This window comes from Barbatula barbatula (assembly GCF_947034865.1).
Source record: "Barbatula barbatula genome assembly, chromosome: 12".
Lineage (NCBI taxonomy): Eukaryota > Metazoa > Chordata > Actinopteri > Cypriniformes > Nemacheilidae > Barbatula > Barbatula barbatula.
The window spans coordinates 6,213,772-6,233,392 of NC_136775.1; the positions used below are offsets into that span (position 1 = coordinate 6,213,772).

Sequence of the window (19,621 nt, forward strand, 5' to 3'; positions counted from 1 at the left end):
TTCGAAATGAGGGAATGCACTCTGGGGTTTTATGCTAAGATCTGTGTGTTTATTTTCTAAAGCCATTATCTTCTTGAAGGCTTTCGTCAGAAAAAGGAGTTGAGAGAATAAGATGGGGAGAATAAAAATGAGGGAATTAGTGAAATAAGAGAATGAAAGAAAAAATTTAAAAAGAGAATGTAAGGGAATCTAAAAGAGAGGAGATAATAATGATGATATAGAAAGAAAAAAGAAAGAAAGAAAGAAAGAAAACTTTAAGGACATTGGCCTTCTTCACACGGACATGTCCATTAATCTTCATTCTGCTGTCTTGTTTAAATGGTATGTGTCTCTCTTCTCTCTGCTGTGGCTCTTCAGCTTTATTCGTTTCTTCAGACAGTTAGACGCCTAATTGAAATTAGCGTCAGGTAAGCGCTAGTCTGTGGCAGGGATGACAGGGAAAACAAACAAAGCTGAAGCAGACGTGCCAGGGGAAAGAGAGCATGCAGACGCAGCCTGTTAGATCATCACACAAACAGATGTTCACTTCCTTCTCTTCCCCCCATCATTTGTCCTCCTAACATTCACACTGTCCCAGACATGTCTGTCTTCTTCTTCCCTTCATGTCAATATTTAATCTGTGTGTCCCTCTCTAAACATCTGTTTCTTAAAATGCTGCGATAGCCATTTGAAACAGCCGAATGAAAATTCCAGCACTGCATTATTGGTTATCCATAAGAATCAAGGTGAAGTTTTAGGGAGGTTTTGTATTTAGGCCTTGACTTTGATGTGGTGCCGCATTATTATGCAACACCACATCAAAGTCACCCTTCACAACAGTGGCAATATTAAAATATGTATTTTTAGGTGGGGAGGAGCCACCTACAAAATATATATTATAAATATTTAAATATAAATTTTTTAGATGGGGAGGAGAAAACTAAAATTGTCAGTCCACAGTGAGACATCACACTTTGACAGTCAGTCAGAAGGTATTTTATGTGAAGTGTGATTTTTGGACCAGTGAAAAAAATCTGTTTTCGCTTTTTCAATTTTTTTTATTTCTTGGAAAGAAAGGCTTTTGAAAATATACAAAAACAACGAATAGCACACCGAAGGCTGAAAGGATGGGCTTGAATGGATCTGGTGCCTGAAGTGGTGCAACTCAATAAATCGCGAACAGTGCTGCCTTGAAATCTTGATAAAAATCTGTGATTTATAAAACGTTTCAGGTTTTATATTGCGTGTTTTAGAGGTGTCAATGTCTGACCCTGATCAACTTTCTAGCTGTAGTCTTCAACATTGATTATGGCTTTTTTTGGAAAATCCAAGCCTGTAGAGATCTTGAGATCTCTTTTTTACGTGACTACCATAGTAGGAAAAATTACAATGGTAATCAAATAAAAAGTGGCCAAAATCTGTATCCCTCAAAATATCTTCTTTTGTCTTCAACAGAAAAAAAAATAATAAAGCAAAATGTCCTACTATGGTAGTCAACGGTGGCCAAGAACTGTTTCGCTACAAGCATTCTTTCCAATATCTTTCTCTGTGTTTATCAGAACAAACAGATTTGGAACAACTTGAGTGTGCATTGTCATTTTTGTCGACTATCTCTTTAAAACCTCCCAAATGTAACTTTACCATATGGGTGAGAATCTTTCTATTTGTTACTGCTGTGGGCAAAGCCTGAATGTAACTGTTACAATTAAGAATTGTGAGCGGCTCAAAAAGACTTTCTGAGAACAAGAGCACCTCCATCTGGCATTAACGGTTTGCTGATGTAAGATGCTAGACTCGCCCGTGTTTGCCTTGTAGGAACAGAAGCAGGTTATAAGTTGATAAAGGAAGGCCTGGCATTTAGCACAGTAAACACATTCATCACCACAGACAGATAATTATCTCTTTAATTCCACAACCGTTCGAGGTCTAGCGCTTGTTGTCGTAGATGCTGAAGAACAAATAGAGGAGAAAGAGGTTTGTCTTTAAAGAAGCACCCATGCTTCATGTCTTCTAAATAACCTTGTTGCCTTGTAGATCTATAATTTCCGAGGCATGAGAATGAAATAATGGGCGGAGCCAGGAGAGATACACAAGAGCTCCCATGAGAATGACAGCTTCTCTCCTTTTACCTTCACGCCTATTTGTCTTCTATGTTTTGTCTGGTCTATTTGTCTTCCAAAGCAGTGTTTTACCTTTGTTAAAGCTAGCAGGGTTTTGGGAGGTGCGAGCCATTATTATATTATCGTTAGCACTTTTTAAAAATATAATGAATGTGAAAATCAGGCACCATCACGGCAGCCCTAATCATTTACATTTACATTTATTCATTTGGCAGACGCTTTTATCCAAAGCGACTTACAAGTTGTTTTTTTATACAGTGGCACATTACTGCAGAGCAATCAGGGTTAAGGTGCCTTGCTAATCGGGTAACAATCCTGCCACAAGGACGTACAATAGTCAACTTTTTCCTTTCTTCTACTCTCTAATCCACACATCAGTGCAGAAGGCTGAACAACCGAGAAGAAGCCTTTTCCTTCCGCTTCAGCGATTTTTCCAGCATGTTCAGAAAGCGAAGCCGCTGACAGCATCTTTACATCAGCCTGTGTTTCCATAACGCCTAGCCGGTTCCGAAAGACCCTGTCACGCCCCGCGCATGCACGTGAGACTGACAGATCAGGAAATGCTTTGGAGTGTGAATGCCAATGACTCAAAGTGAAAATCGATCAGGCCATTCTGTTTTCTACTTACCTTCCTCTAGTGCATTAATTTACCCGAAATGTCGGTTTTTGAGGCTCTTCTTCTCTCCCGGACTGACGGGGTGCGTGGAAGCAAGGGCTCAATTAACTGAATGGCAATTTTCTGCGTGTCACCGCTGAACCTCTGCTGATCAATAAACACGACATGTCGGTAATGAGCTGGCCACTGCGTGACACAGAGAGCCCCTACCCCAGAGCATGCTGGGAGAGCAGATTCCTAAGGGCAGGAGAGAATAGATGAGCGGAGGACAAAAAGAGCTTCCCCTTTGCTGTACGGTCATCATCCCTGAATCAGTAGAGTTGTTTGATAGCGAGTCGCTAAGGAGGTTCTGCCTTGAGAACGTCTCGGTTAACATCAAGGCTGAGCTAGGCCAAAGGATTAGATGATTACACCCTCCAGCTTCATTACGGATACAGCAACCATGAAAAGCACAGTTTATTTTGTTCGAAACACCCACTCTTCCACTTAGACCTGTGCTGTGAGCATCTAGAACACAGCTTATCTGGGACCTAGCAGATATGGGCTATTGTTCGTGTGTGTGTATTTATGGCAGTGTTTGAGGTCATGCTGGGATCAATTGGAGCGTTTCTATATTATCTGCCTTAGTTGAGCTCCCAGGGAACATGGCCCATACAAAACAAGACATTAGAGAGTCTGTGCTGTTAGCCACCCCCGGGTCTCCATAAGACAGCGTTTAGTGAGAGCAGTAGGTCAAAGTTTGGTTACGTCTGGCTATGAGTAATATATACAGCCGCAGAAATTTTTTTGAGACCAATCCAAAATTTAATTTAATCAGCATTTCTAGATGTATTGTGGCCATTGCAAACCAGTGTCTGATGAATTTCACCAACATCAAGTCATCCAACAGCAAATTGAAAGACAGACAGCATGACAAGACACATGAAAACTGTGATAAATTTTGACGTTATCACCAAATAATTTTGCAGATTTTTTTTCTAAATACAATAGATATATTTCTGTTTTATTCCTTAAAAGTGAATATGAACTTGTTTTCTTTGCAGCTATGTTTGGGTGAACTATCACTTTAACAGGAAATTTAGTTGGGTTGACTACCACTGATCTATATAAATTATTGAATTGCGCCTAGAGCGCTAAAGCAAATTCTGAATCCACCAGAAGCGATCTCGCCACCATCTTAGTATGCCCAACTGACAGCGAGCACCATTGACTTACAGTCAAAATGATGATCTAAAATAACAAGGATTCAGGATCTTCTGGGCTGGCCTAAAACGGTTACTCGATGACGAAAGGGGCGTCCGAGCATGCATGGCCTCGCCCCTAGTTGTATTTGACAACTGAGAAATGGTGGCATGACAATAGCTGCTTTGTGGGCGTGGTTTCAGTGGTGACCGCCGACACGCCCCCAGCGTTTGAGAGTAGAGAGTCCTGCCTATTTTTCCAAGATTTTGATAAAAAAAATTACTTGGATGTTAGTTTTCTCCATTGAAATTTGGCTGGGTGGTTAATAATACACTTTTCTGGAGTGTGTCAAACTCAGAACACATATTTTAATTTCACTTTACTCTGACTTTAAATAATTGACCATTTACATGCTTAAAGCATTTGCGTTGTAAGAGTGTCCTGTGAAACTTTAGATATTAAAACGGGGACTGGTGAGTTACTGTTTTATCATTAATATGTGAAAAACTCCCTTTTAATCTAAAAGAACATTTGGGCATACCAACAGTACGGTGCATTAGCTTCAGTGTAATGACGTCATGAGCGATCGAGTCATTTATAAAGATAAGTGTTAACTACAATAAAAAATATAGTTTACCGACAGGACAGACATTGTTGGGTATTGTCTTTTAAAAAGTGGTGACCATTGAATGTGTAAAGTGTTCAAAATTGTATATAATTATATTTATACTGCAAAATAAACCAAAGCAGTTTTCAATGTGATTCCCTCAAATGCAGTTTTAATAATAATACTGTGAAGCTGTTTTGAATTGATCTGTATTGTATAAAAAAGTTACAGAATTGAAATGTTATGTGGTTAAAATACACTCAGCAACAAACCCTGCAGCTACCAACCACCCATGCCTAGGTTTCAAGAAGTAAGGAACTGATAGAAATTTCACCTTATGTAAAGCTTTCCATTTTCCCTTATTTATTCCAAGAATCCTCTGGTATTAGTGTATATTAATAAACAGCTTTTTTGGTCTGGGTTGTTCTTATTTTTTTGCATACTGAATGTAAGGAACAAAGCTAATGCCTTTAGTTAAGGATGATTAACCTAGAATAAAATCAGCGTGGTATCTTCCCATGTAGTATTTGGCTCTCAGGGTGAGCCCGCTGCCAGGGTGCATACTTTGTAGAGTGACTAATAGCACATGGAACCGTTGCGATTACATCAGAATAGTCTCTGAGACGTCTGTCTGCAGCTCGCTCATGTGACCTCACATATTTTTTGTCGTTAAGTGCTGTCAAACTACACGAGACATTGAATTGTCAAGGAAAAGAATGACGCTCGGGCCGGTTCAACAGATGATCCATCCACTTTTAGCCTAATGATTCGTTGAGGACGGGGCTATTGATCATTTTGGCATGAAGCAAATGCACTGGAAATAATGAATGACAGCAGGTGTTCATATTTTTGTAATTGATTGGCCCGTAATTGGACAAATTATTGAACTCACTGATGAAATACAAGATTGAGGGTGACGTTTTGTTGAATGTGACTGCTTTACAGGGAACAAAGAGTTATTTCTCGATGTGTGGCACAGGTGCAGTACTTTTCACTCAATGTGACCCAGCAATGTAATTTCTGCATGCAAAAGTCTGGCTAATGCTATTTTTTCTGTCTTCTAATCCTGCAGATCTCTCTGAGGCTGTGTGACATCATGGGCGGCAAAATGGATCAATGAGCCAAAGTTCCTTCTCGGCCCAGATGGTTCTGCAAACATCCGAGAATATCACCTTCTCAACAAGAGATTCACAAGATAACTTGCCAATAGTTTGACATCTTCAGCCTCTTCTTTTTTGCACACCTTTTATCTCGTATACAGCCATGATATCAAAATTCTTACGGAATTGTCCGTCGTTGGTCCTGCTATTGCCTCTTCTTCAACTTCTACGGCTGGATGTGCTCAACGCTGCCCCCTCCGGCCCCGAGTCTGACATATGCTCCACCCTAGTCCAGAGCCGTTTCTTTGGCTTTTTTTTCTCTTCAACTGTATTTTCCAGCACCCCTTGCTCATGGACCCTGCAGAACCCCGACCCACGGCGCTACACTATCTTCATCAAGATCACAAAGCCTACCAGAGACTGCGTTCCCAGGCAGCATCGGACCTTTCAGTTCGATTCTTTCTTGGAGACGACACGAACCTTCCTTGGGATGGAGAGCTTCGACGAGGTGGTAAAACTGTGTGATGCCTCCACCCATGTTGCTTTCTTGGAGGCAGGGAAACAGTTCCTGCAGATCCGGAAAGGGCTGCCCAGAGCGGGTGCTGGGTCTAGGAATGGGGATGGGGAATTTAAGGTGGAGTATCTAGTGGTTGGGAAGCGGAACCCCAGCATGGCTGCCTGTCAAATGCTGTGCCAGTGGTTGGAGGATTGCCTCACTTACAGTACCTCCAACCGGCCCTGTGGTATCATGCAGACGCCATGCCAGTGCTGGGACCACCCCCCTCCTAACAAAGAAACCAATGGATGCTATCGAGATGGAGTCTATATGACGAACTGCAGCCCTGTTGAGAAAGAGGGAAGAACAGATGTAGACTCAAGTGGTAAGCTGACATTTAACGTTTAGTTGAAATCCGTATGGTTCAATGGTTAATGTTGTTAAATCGCAGAGTTTTTATCTTTTCTCTAGAAGTTGATCTAGACAAAACAAATTCTCACTTTTTGGGTTAGAATATTTTTTACCCGTGTTTTGGAAGAGATAAAAACAAACTAATGAAGATTAAATAAAACGGGGTTTTGTCTGACTATAATATCTGATTTGAAATATTGTCCATGTTCATACATTCATAGAAGAAAATATTAACAGAACCATGTAAGTTTGGGGAAATTGATCAACAATGCTTGTGCCAGCTAGCAACTTTATAAAAAAATGCTGGTAGGGAAAGAGATAAAGTGATAGTTCACCTGAAACAGAAAATTCTGTCATCATTTACTCACCCTCATGTCATTTCAAAACTGAAAGACTTTCTTTCTTCCAGAGAATACAAAAGAAGATATTTTGAAAAATGTTGTTGAACGAACAGCAATGGCAGCAATTCACTTGCTTTGTCCATACAAAAAAAGTAAATGGGTGCCACCGCTGTTTGGTTATTAACATTCTTCAAAATATCTTATTTTGTGTTCTTCGGAAGAAAGAAAGTCATGAACACTAAGGGAGACAGTTTTTGGGCGAACTGCTCTTTTAATATAAATATAGAAGAATATATCTAGACCCACACCGTGTGATTTCTGAATAAATTCTGAATTTCTGTAGATTTTTTTCATAAATTTCCATAATAATTTGTTGATGCAGGGTATTTGCCGACATGACGCATCTCCATACACTTACATATTTGCTTGGCATGCACAGGTTCTAGCCAAATCAAGTAACTTTGTATTTTTGACAATTTCAGACAGTCACAAGACCTGTTATTAATGTCGATTACTCAGCATAAATGTCAAATTAGTAAACAATTTAGCAGCAAAGCTATAGAATGCTGTCAAAGTTGAGGAGTTCACCTAGATCAGGCTGAGGTTAAAACAGAAAAGAGGGATAAGAGACAGGTTTTAGGTTTCAGCTGATATGTCCTAGCTGGGTGACCTTGGTTTGTTGGCGTCTTGTGTGTCCCTGTGAGGGTTCAGATGGGGATATCGGATCGGCCCGTGGGAGACTTGATGCAGCGGACATGCTCTGAGAGTGACACAGGATAGCTGTGGCGCTGGGCTTGGGATCGATTATTTGAACGGGAATGGGGCCGGTTACTGAGTTCAGAGCTATGATGTGATGTTATGTCAAAGATTGAATATAGCACAGAAACCTCTAGAAGAGGGTGCAGCCAAGGGATTGGAAGATCAGTCAACCAATCGTGCCGCGTGACCTTTCGGTAGATCTTCTGCTCTTTCTTTTTATTGCCTGTGGAAAAACCTAAGAGGGCAGATGGATCTCCACAGTGTCCTATCTGATCTGAAAAAAAAACTGCAGGATTGTGAATTTTTGATTGTTATAAAGTAGAAGCTTGTGATAAAAAGTGATAAAAGCAGGTCACATAAAGAGATGGATGGAGGGTGGGTGGAGATAAAGACTGGATGCTTTATAAATTGATGGTGTGCTTGGGAGGCGAGCCAGGCAGGTCCAGCTGAGCTAACAGATGGATTAGTGGCCGGGGTTAGATGGCAAATAAAAGATGACTTTTGAAAGACAGGCTGTGCATCATTACATTGTCGCTCTCTGGGACCTATCAGTCTGTGGCCAGTATTAATGGCAGGCTAACCACTGTACAGTATGTGTGGCCTGTTTTGTGTTCCTTTCTCAAAAGCCAAGGAGGACAATTCAAGGAGGGGTAAAAAAGCTTGAAAAGATGAGTGTGTGTTCCATCTTAAAATGCTAAAGGCGTGTCTATTGTGCCAGCGTGACCCATTGCTCAGAGGCAAGGCATCATGGGAGATGAGTGGATTCATCACTCGCAGCTCAGAGCAGTGACAGATTACAGACTGGATTTGAGAGACGGAGTGGAAGGAAAATGGAGTGAGATAGAATGAGACAGAGAGAATGAAAATGAAAGTGGGAATGAAAGTGTGAGGTGACAAGAGAAAGCAAAAACTATTTCTGTTAGAAAATTCAGGTTGTAGCATTGTTTTGAAACATTGTAGCAAGTTTTTAGCTGGTCTAGGATGATCTAGACTGCATCACTTAATAGCCAGTTTGGGTTAGCTAAACCAAAATATACGGAAATAAATTGTATAATATTCTATATTTCATAATTTACTATATTTGTATAAATATATTGTTGTTTTTTAATATATAAATATATAACATTTCCATAAATTGGAAATATGTTTTTATATATGTAAATATATGAGAAGCTGCAATTTCTTAGGTATTCCTCAATATATTGTAACCTATATGACCGCATTATTTTATATATTTCAACACATAATAAATAATTTAATATATGTACAATATATATTTAGGAAAATATGTGACCCAGCCTATGAAAACACAGCTATTGATTTCTCTGTCTCAGATTATGAGACCAAATCACAGCTATCATACAAAACCGGTTGTTCCCAGCAGAGATGACTTGCACTTTTCCTTATTTTGGACCGATGTGCTTTAGTTAAGCGAGATGAAAGCGCACATTTTTTTATCTCAGTGAGATGCTTTGAATTGAGACTGGGCTGATAATAGCAGGGCTTGTTAAACGAAGGAATTTAGATTGACTTCCCCCGCAGTCTTTCGTCTTCAATGACAAGAACAAGGTTTAACAAATAACGTTTTTTTTTCATTTCACTCTTTTGTTTACATGCGGCTAGTGACCATTTTCACGCTGAGCAGTTTCATTGTAGACGGCTGAAAGCAGTTGTGCAGGCAGTAGCCTACTCATTCATTGCATGTGGGGTGTGCGTTATGTGCATGTTTGGCCACTAGGGGCGTACTTTTATTTTTCATATGGCTTAGGAAACTGCTCCCACTGCTCCGAGAGGGATCAGCACGGTCCTTATCTCTGTTGGATGGTCTCTCCTTTCTCTCTCAGCCGCTCTTTCTGTTATATTCTGTCTTGTTCGCTCTGTGTCTCCAAATGTTGCCAATGTACCTCCACAGCACTCATGAAAAATTCATGTTTTAATTAAGCAGTTTTACTATGCTCGATAATAAAATATGCCTTAGGTCAGGTGGGTGTTTGGGTGTGTGAACGTGTGTTTTAAGTATGATTTTTAGCCGCAAGACTATGACTAGTATTTTGTAAACGCATGTAGGGAATAGGAAAAAATTTTTTTGCTGAAAGGGTTTAGCGTTATTTAATACACACTTTCATCAGGGTTTATTTTTTAAAGGATTTGTTCCAGGAGGTTGTTGCATTTTTAGTTTGGTAAAATCTGTATTTCATTGTTATGTTTCTGACTGAAGCCGTCTTAACCCATCTCAGACTCTCTAATGTGTGTAACACTGCCTTGTTTTTGTCAAAGTGGTAATTTTCTGTAATTGCTCTAATCCTGCAAAAACACCTTGACAAAAAATTACAGTAATGAGTATCTAATGAGAATCACCATAGAGAATAATGGCAATTACAATGAAACTCAATCAAACAATATCAGGACCAGTGTTGGGCAAGTTACTCTGAAAAAGCAATGAATTACTAGTTACAAATTACATATTTAATAGTGAAATTGTGAGAATTATGTCGCGTTCACACTTGACTTTTCCCTCCATTGACTTCCATCCATTCCAAACGCAAGCACGTCCAACGGTGTTTCGCATTTCGCTGTGTAGCAAAGTCTAAGTTTGATGAACTCTGGCCTGCGAATTCGTGTCGCGTGAGTGCCTGAGACCAATAGAAGATCAAAACTACACAGCGTAAACTCTCGGTACAGGAAAGTTCAAAATCTAGGAATTTTTATAATAACTGCATTAACTAATCTACTGCACTGTAACCTTATTAACTGCATTAACTCATCTTCTGGACTGCAACCTATTGACTGCATTAACTCACCTATTGCATTGCAACTTTAATAGCCAATGTCAATAATTTATGCACACTTAAGTCACTTGCACTATTTTAGTTATTATTATCTGTTCATATCCACCTGTAAACTAATGTTCATAGTATATAGCCATCTGTATATATAGTTCATAGTATATACCTACTGTCATATTTTCATAGAACGTACCTACTGCAAAATATTTTTATAGTCCATGCCCACTGTATTATATTTTCTCAATATTGTATCCTGTATTTATTCACTGTATATCCTGCACTTGCTAACTGCACTTCTGGTTAGACCTAAACTACATTTCGTTACACTGTACTTGTATATGTGTAATGACAATAAAGTTGAATCTAATCATCTAATCAAATTTTTGTACCACCGTCCGATCTTCACATGCTCAAAGTAAAGCCTGACCTTTATACATTTTAAAGTTAGCCTTTGAATTTTTATCTCACGTGCAGGAATGTCTAATGCATCTAGGCTTTGGAACATACGTGTGACACACCAGTGGTTTCCATAGGAACATTATCTCAGAGTGAACGCTGTCAAGTCCCCAATCTACAAACTAATTTTAATCTAGTTTACTACCATATGGGGGCTAAAGGAAATACTGTATTATCTCTCAAATTCTCTCGATCTAACTTATTAGTTTAGCCATTGCTGGATTTAAAAGGCTACAGCCTTCACCAACTTCACCAATATTCACGATACTATCAAAAAGTAAGTCTTACATTATTAATTCTCTCATTTTTCACCAAACATTCTTAAGATAAACATACCCTGCTGAAAAATACAATAGAACCCTGTCCAAAACACAGTAGAAAATGTTATGGATATAATGGTTATAATGGGAATTGTATTGGTTTTAATAGAAACTGTAATGGTATTTTTTGGTATGATATCTGCAGATAATTCATATAGAAATAATGCCCAAAACACACCACAAAAAGGAATTTCATTATGTTTTTTATGGAAAAGGCTAATAGTTCATAATGATATTTTAATGGAAACCATTGGCTTTTATTTGTTTTCTATTGCTTTTCTCAGCAGGGACAATAAGAACTTGAGGGATATTTTTTGTGTTTTCACCCCAAAATAAACATTCTGTAATTTATTCACCTTCATGTCTTTAAAACTGTATATGACTCTTTCTATTGTGTAACAGAAAGGTATTTTGAGAAATGTCTTGTGGTTTTGTGTTCATAAAAAAGTAACAATTATAATAAGTAAAAAGTGCACAGTGTTGTCAAAATTACAAACTTTCTTCATAATATATTATTTTGTGTTCTTCGGAAGAAATTACATCATAGTGTTTTGTTCATTTAAGGTTTTTGCCCTGTAAATTGCATATGGGGATCAAATAGTCACATGCTGTTCTGGAAGGTTTAGCCCTAGTGTGATGACCCATGTTGTCAATCTTTGACCCAAGCAGTGAAGGTGAGAGTGTGTTCATATGTATATTTGTGTGTGCCTTTCTGTCCTTCCGCTCATATGAGCAGATGTTTCTCTGCCCAAGATTGATGTGCAAAGGCGGAAATAAGAAAAGCTTATTTTTCAACTCATCTGTAGGACCGTGAAAAGTGTAAGGCCCATCTGATCCTTTTAGCAAAGGTGTTTTGATTCACGCTCTGTTTTTTTCACTCCCTTTTGTTCCTGTTGAGGAGAGGCATCCATCTTTGGAATTGAAACGTCGTCTCGCCTGACCCGCACCTGCAACCAAAGAACGTTCAAGCGAACCCCTATTCATATCCCTGTCGTACTTCTGATCTGTTTATCTCCATGCTCATCAGTGAAACGTCCGGAATCTGAGCTCGGTCGTGTTCTGCTAACGCGTGTTCTCCGCCAATGAGTGCTCGCTGCTTTTGTGATTGCGTGATGATTGAAATGCAGTGAAATGAAGTGCTTTGATCAGGATCCTCACAGATCTGGCGCCGCATAATCTAAGGTCCTGTTGTTTGAGCCTCCGAGTCAGAATTGAACGCTTCGTTTAATTAATTGCTCATTATTGACCAAATGAAAGTGAATGTGATTGATCACTTTTCTCCTGAAAGTTAACAGCAGAACGAATGGATATTTTTCAAATTGATGCTTTACTGAACATAATATAAATATAACAAATAACGATATTTAGTTTTTTCTGAAAAGTTTGTCATGTGTGTGTTTCATTTGGAGAATACATTATTTATCATGAGTCATTATGTGAATTTAAAGCAAACTCACTGAAAATGTGAAAACATAGTGACATTTTTGTTGGGATAATTTGATGTGGAGTGACCAGGTGTGGCATATATTTGGCCATTGTTAGACTATTTGCGTTGGGCGGTATAGATGGTATTGATGCACACACCTGTCCTGAAGTTAACTTCCGGTCTGTGTTTGGTCATAATGTAACAATTTATTTTACATTTCATTTATATTAACATAATTTATTTATTTATTGTATATCAATTGTATTATATTAAATGAAAACTACTCGACAGTTCTTGTCTTTTGCGGAGGTCTACCGTAAGTAGTTAAGTTTGATCCACATAGCGTTTGAACGTATTGTTCATCGGTATTCTTATTTGCTGTCTATTAGTTGTATTGTGGGTGTTTTGGCTGTAAGTCATCATCATCTCAGATATCTATTATGTCAACAAACATAAGAAATCTACTATCTATGCACATCACTAGGTTTCATAAATCTCCTGTCAGAGTTATTGTAGTTTTACTTAATTTTTTTAGCTTGTAAAACTCTTTTGGGGTCTTGTTTTTATTTTAGAATTGATCTCATAGACATTTCTTTTATTTACAGGTTCTCCAAATATGCTGCTTTTATGTAGGCTAATTCAATTCAAATTTATTTATATAGCGATTTTCACAATGTTCATTGTTCCAAAGCAGCTTTACAGGAGAAAATAAGAAAAACACAAAAAAGGTAAAACACAGCACTTTTGGCGTTTAATAGAACAAGTAAGATTATTCTAGTAAATAATATCGAATAAATTCAGTCTCCCGGTGGTTTATTTACCATATTAGGCATTAAGTGAATGCTGGGGCTGAAAAGATGCGTCTTTAATCTAGATTTAAATTGGGAGAGTGTGTCTGACCCTCGAATAGTATTGGGAAGGATATTACAGAGTTAAGTTGCTACGTATGAGAAAGCTCGACCCCCTTTGGTGGATTTAGTTATTCTAGGTGTTTTCAAAAGTCTGGAGTTTTGAGATTTTAGAGAGTTTGACGGGTTGTAGTGTGATAGAAGCTCTGTTATGAGATGTGATTTCCAAATGACAGGTTGTTGTCTAATAGAATGCCTAGGTCTTTTAGACAAGGAATAGCAAGGGTCCCAAAACCAATCCCTGAGGTAATCCACAATTTACTTGCGTTAGATTTGATGATTCCCAATTTAAATGGACAAATTGAAGACAATTTTGCATCGTATGTTTTCGATTTTCTCTGTACACAATTTTGATGAATTCATTGCTACCAAGGTGCGGCGGAATAACCAGGTCAGGTGATGTCTGTTTCTTTGTTAATTTAGCAACTGTACGAAATAAAATCCTTGGATTGTTTTTGTTAGTTTCTATGAGGTTATGGTGGTGCTCAGCCGTTGCTGGTTTTAGTGCCTTTTTTTTAACAGTTTGCACTCTCTTTCCACGCAATTTTAAAGACCTCTAATAGGGTTTGTTTCCATTTGCGCTTCAGTTTACGTGATTCTCTTTAAAGGGCGCGAGTGGTGCTATTGTACCATGGTGCTATTTTTTTCTCATTAATCTTTTTTGACTTCATATGTGCGACAGCTTCTAATGTGTTAGATAAAATAGAGCCCAAGTTGCTGGTCATGTCATCCAGCGATTCTGTATTTATTGGTATGGTTATTAAGGAGTCAGATCTGGCAATATTTTGTAGTTAAAGTAAATGTTCTACCCTGTCGATAACGAGTTATACTGTTGATTTCTGCAGTGCGCAGTATACATGTTATAAGATGGTGATCGTGACATTGTCACTTTGACGGATAATGTATATATTGATAATCAAGTCTAGTGTATGATAAAATCGATGAGTGGGTCTATTGATAATAGATAATTTTTAGCTACGGTTAAGGTGTTTATTGTTTTCTAGGGCATTTATGGTTTGTGGCACAAGACGGGAAAGATTAGATGAGGTGGTAGGGGGAGAAGACCTGAGTTATGTTTCCTGCCCCTGAAGAGAGGTTAATCAATGAGATGTGTAAGCACAGCTGTTCAAATATTTATTCCAAGCAGGATGCTGCAGAAATGCACACACACAATGAACACTGGATTAGAAGCACTGATAGAGATGGACAGAGAGAAATGGGCAGAAAGAAAAAAGTGTGAGATGATGAATGACTAATTTCCTTTTACTCAAATACTTCCCAAAGCCATTATTATATGTTTTATTTTCACATTAATAAGATTTTCAGATATCTTAAAGGCAAAGGTCAAATGCTCCTTGATGTTTTCTTAGCTCTATTAAAAATGATTTTTTTAACATGTTCCTTTTTTCATTTAATCAAATCCAGCCACATATTCTCTCACGCTTGTTCGCTGCACGTGTGCCAAACTGCCAATGACTGGCAGTGTCCTCTGGGTGTCAGCACTTACCATCTTTAGCTTTCCATCACTGACCCACACTGTGTCTTTATGCACAAAACGGTTTGAAGACAAAAAAGCAATGAGAAAACACTTAATTGTGACAAATAAATATATGTAGTGCCAAATATTTAAGTATGATAAAATAGGGTGAAATATTTTTTTGGAGTTTGATCTGCATTAAAAAATGACGGGGGGGGGCATTTGTGGTTGTTAAATCTCAGCTGTTTCTCCTAGACAGCAATATGATTCAGTGGTGAGAAAATAAAGATTTCCTTGAGGATTCAGGCCTGCTGTTCAGGTTTCCTCCTGAGGATCAGACCTTGACAACCTGACAGTATAGATCTTATTGATTTCTCAAACTGCTCTCAGATTTGCCAATATGCTCCATTTTGCAGTCGAAGGTGTTATCAATGTGCTATTCACATTAGTATTATTGTTCTGTACTCTTAATTTATGATCATTATTTTTTCATTTAAATCGATTTGACATTTTTCAAGATTTCTAGGAGAATCTATATTTTGGAAATATATTTACTCTATTTCCAAAAGCTCAAACACTCAAAATCTGGTGAACGCTGCAATGCAGAAAATGCGCAAACTGACAGAATAATAGAACTGAGAGCAACAGGCAACCAGAGGACAAACATGAGGACTTAAAGATGATGTAGAGGCTCTGAATGCACCAGCAGCTACCACTGAAGAAAAGCCCACTACATTATTGAAAGCATAATAAAATGTCCTTGGGGAGACAGAAGAAACACTACATTATTCTGCACCCCTTTCTCCTTCAGCCTGTGATTATTGAGCCAAAAAGGGATCGTACTATACCAATCGTTTTTTACGGAGAGAGAAAATATCTTATCTCCAAATTGAGTATTATTTTTTCCTATCAAAATTGTATTACCTTATTCGCTTTTCTCAAGATTGTTTGCCCCAAAGTCCCTATCGGCCATACCCATTTTCAACGTTCAGAGTTTCATTAGTTTTAAATAAGTTTAAAGTCATTCAGCACAGAAGTCAAGAAGGTTATTGGAGTCAGATTTGGACTACTTATGTGTCCCCCTGTGGAGCAGGGATTGGCTAAACATGCTGTTTACACCACGTGCGATTGGTTGATGAAGCCGTGTGACTTGGCGCTTGATTGGTGGATGGAATTAATCAGAACTGCGTGCTGAGAGCCGCCCGGTTCAGTTTTGCATGAGGTTGTCGCATGCTGTGCAAGGAGAACATATGATTGTGTATTCATGACTGAGACGTTAAAGATTAAAATCTGTTATGTTTTGATCAGGTAAATGTGTCTCTCGCAACATGCGGCAAAGCCAATCTCAGCCATCCGAATAAACAATTTGCCATTAATCGCTCATACTGCTCAAACAAATAGATATTGATTCTGCCTTTCAGCGCACGATTGCCAACAGATCTGTACCAGCACTGCGAGAAAAGGCATAAATTGTTTTTTTCTTGCCTTTATGTTTCATAATGTATTAACTGGAGCTTGCAGGTTGCTTCTACTAAGTGTACTCAGTCTAGAAGGGGTTCGCTTAATGTTGTGGTCACTGTTGTGGATTTTGATTTATAAATACATAAAAATTCTTTCAAAACAGTAGTTTGCATACACCTCTATGAATATGTTTAGAAAATAAGGCAAGTTATTTCACAGATACATAGAACTCCTGGAGACCCTCACAACTTTGAGTAAAGGTCAGGGAGGGTTTTTCATAAACCTTTACATTAAAAGGCAAGGTTATTGACTTGTGTTCACCCAAATGAAGTCAATTGACGGTGTAATGTAACATACACGATTTAATATAATGCACAATACTAGGTTCACTATATGATTATAATTGAATAGGATTTTCACAGAAAAATAGGACTTAAATTGAATTAAAGTCAAATGACAGTTCTGTCATTATTTACTCACCCTCAAACCTGCATGACTTTCTTTTATCCGCAAAGGACAAAAGAAGATACTTTGAAGAAAGTAACCGAACAGCCCATTCACTTCTATTGTAAGGACACAAATCCAATGCCAGTGAATGGGTGCGGTTAACAACACTTTTTAAATATGTTGTGTTCTGTGGAAGAAAGAAAGTCATAGAGGTTTGAAGTGACAAGACGGTGAGCAAATGATGACAGGTTTGTAATTGTTATGTGAACTATCACTTAAAGAAAGATAACTTTTAAGAAAAAGCTCTAAAGCAAAAAAGGGGCGTTTAAAAATATTACATATATGTTGACGTATGCACTTGTTGTCAACCAATAGGGTTAAAAGGATTTTTTTGTGAAATATTGTGAAAAAGCTGCGGCATAGATGTACAATACATATTGTAGGTGTATTTTTGTATTGTGATATATTTTTACACCTAAAATATACAATAATTTGTCATAATTAGTCATAAAATGTCAACATTAAATGTATTAAACATATATCACAACATTTATGGAATACATTTCTATTCATTCTTTTAGGACTTCTCCTATTCTTCTTATCTGATGTGTTTATAATTAACACTAACTGATCTACAAGGTCAATATGGTTAATTAATCAATACACAGTTAACTGATCTCCACCTGGTCAATATTAACACCTCTGCATGTAATGTTACAATCTTTTTATACATTTTCGTATAAATGCGAATGAGGACTTTAGACCATTCCATTTCTCTCTAGGTCTTTATTCTTATTTTCTGTATAGTCCATGCTGCACTGAGTGTAGAGTTACAGACTCTCCCTCGTACAATTGATTTGTGAGTAGTTAAAAATGTCTGTAACTGGACATGGTCCAGCTTCATGTTCTATTCATGCAGATTAATACATATACAGTATGTCAGAGCCTCTGGGATCAGACGGGCAGCAATGTCTGATATTAAACATTCATGAGCGAACAGAATGCTAGGACTCATATCCTACTGGTATTTATGGGTCCAATCTTACAGCTTAGTACCATCATAATAGATTACGAAATCCGAACATAATTGCTTTGCAGGGATGGAAATTGAATTTGCATATTGAATATGTATTAATAAATGTTTTTTGCTTGGGAGATGAGTTCACATGGACTGTATGTGGTAATGTTGTATTTGGGGATTCAATACAGGTGGCTGGAGTGGGTGGGGCAACTGGGCGGAGTGCAGCAGCGAATGTGGGGGTGGGGTCCAGACGCGTACACGCACCTGTCAATCACCTCCCGAGGAAGCGTATCTCTGCGAGGGCGTTCTGGAAGAAGGGCGGCCCTGTAACGCACAGTCCTGCATCGGTAAGTTGTGTTCTGTGCATGTATGCATGTGACTGTTCATCTGTTCAAAACCACAGACATCTTTCTACCTCACTACTCTCTCGCTTTCTCTCTTTCTACTCACTTTGTCCCAAAGGAAATTCTTTTTATCATATCAATTGTTTTTCATAGTAATGAGATTATTTAGGGTTTCAATGGAGGCTTTGCCAAAGTCGTATGCCACTCAGGAGTCAGGACCCACTTAATCTCACATGTGACGCTATCTGTGAAATCCAGGCTAAAGTCTCATAATATATTGTACTGTCGCAAATTTTGTGGCCATTGCAGTCGAGGGTCTGATGAATTTTAACAAAATCAAACATCATGAGTGATAAAACTTCATCCAAATCCTGTACAAAAATTCCTGTTGAATTGCTTAAAAGTGAATATGAACCTGTTTTCTTTGCAGTATTTGAGGTCTGAAAAATGATACAGGATATTTTCTGTTATTTTGACCCGTTTCTCCAGTTTTCATTTTCTGCAAAGAAATGCAAAATTAACCAATATTCTTGTTTGAAATTTGGCTGAAATATTGTTAGTAGTTTACAGAATGAAACAAAATGTATCATTTTAACTAAACAAATACGTGTAAATAGTAAGTAAAAAAATCTCAAAATAATTTTGAATTTGTCTCTTCTTTCTTTTTCGTGACTGTAATTATAACATTAGAGTAACATTAAAAATGACCAAAAATAGGTCATGTGTGTTTATTTCAGAAAACCAAATTATCTGACCTCTGATTCCCAGATTTTATGTTATACAGTAGCTCTGTGTTTACTGTATGTCAACAATAATCTCCCTTGTAACCAAACAATTTTAGGGAAAGCATCTTAGACAAAAATGTTTCCTTAGTACAAATATTCCTTAGATTTCTTCACCTTTAAGAGAGTAAAATGAAGATCAGAGTATTCCTCTGGGATGAAATCTCATGTCTATTCACATTTCACTGGTAAACACGATGTGTTGTGTGACAGAATGACAGACCAAAATCATAATGTGATCATAGAAAAATAGACTGATGATAGAATAAGCCGTTTCTGTGTGCTTTTCATTGGACCTTTAGGATACAGGCAGTATTCGTCTAAGGGCAAGGGTTTAAATCCAGTGAAATACAATGGAGTACAGGAGGCCATGCTTGGTAAGAGTACCACTGACAGTGCGAATGTGACTGTAGTGAGTAGATCTCCACTTTAGTCTGTACGCAGGCCATGAGTCAATAACTCGGTCCATGGTCGAGGCCATCACCTTCACCTTGATTGTCTGTGTGTCCATTCAGCATGATCTGCTTATATCTCATCTGCCATCCACTGCTCGCTCCATCTCACTCACTTCCTGAACACTGT

At 38.1% G+C, this 19,621-nt stretch overlaps 1 protein-coding gene across 1 annotated transcript in view; it reads left to right on the forward strand.

The window, feature by feature from the left end:
• Positions 1–5,767: 5,767 nt before the first annotated feature.
• adgrb1a (adhesion G protein-coupled receptor B1a) overlaps positions 5,768–19,621 on the forward strand; it is a gene marked incomplete at its 5' end in the record, with an annotated part of 54,177 nt that continues 40,323 nt past the window's right edge. The window contains 3 exons of the mRNA XM_079469420.1: positions 5,768–6,485; positions 18,102–18,260; positions 19,342–19,416. Coding sequence (XP_079325546.1) covers positions 5,768–6,485; positions 18,102–18,260; positions 19,342–19,416 — 952 coding nt within the window. The remainder of the gene's footprint in view (positions 6,486–18,101; positions 18,261–19,341; positions 19,417–19,621) is intronic.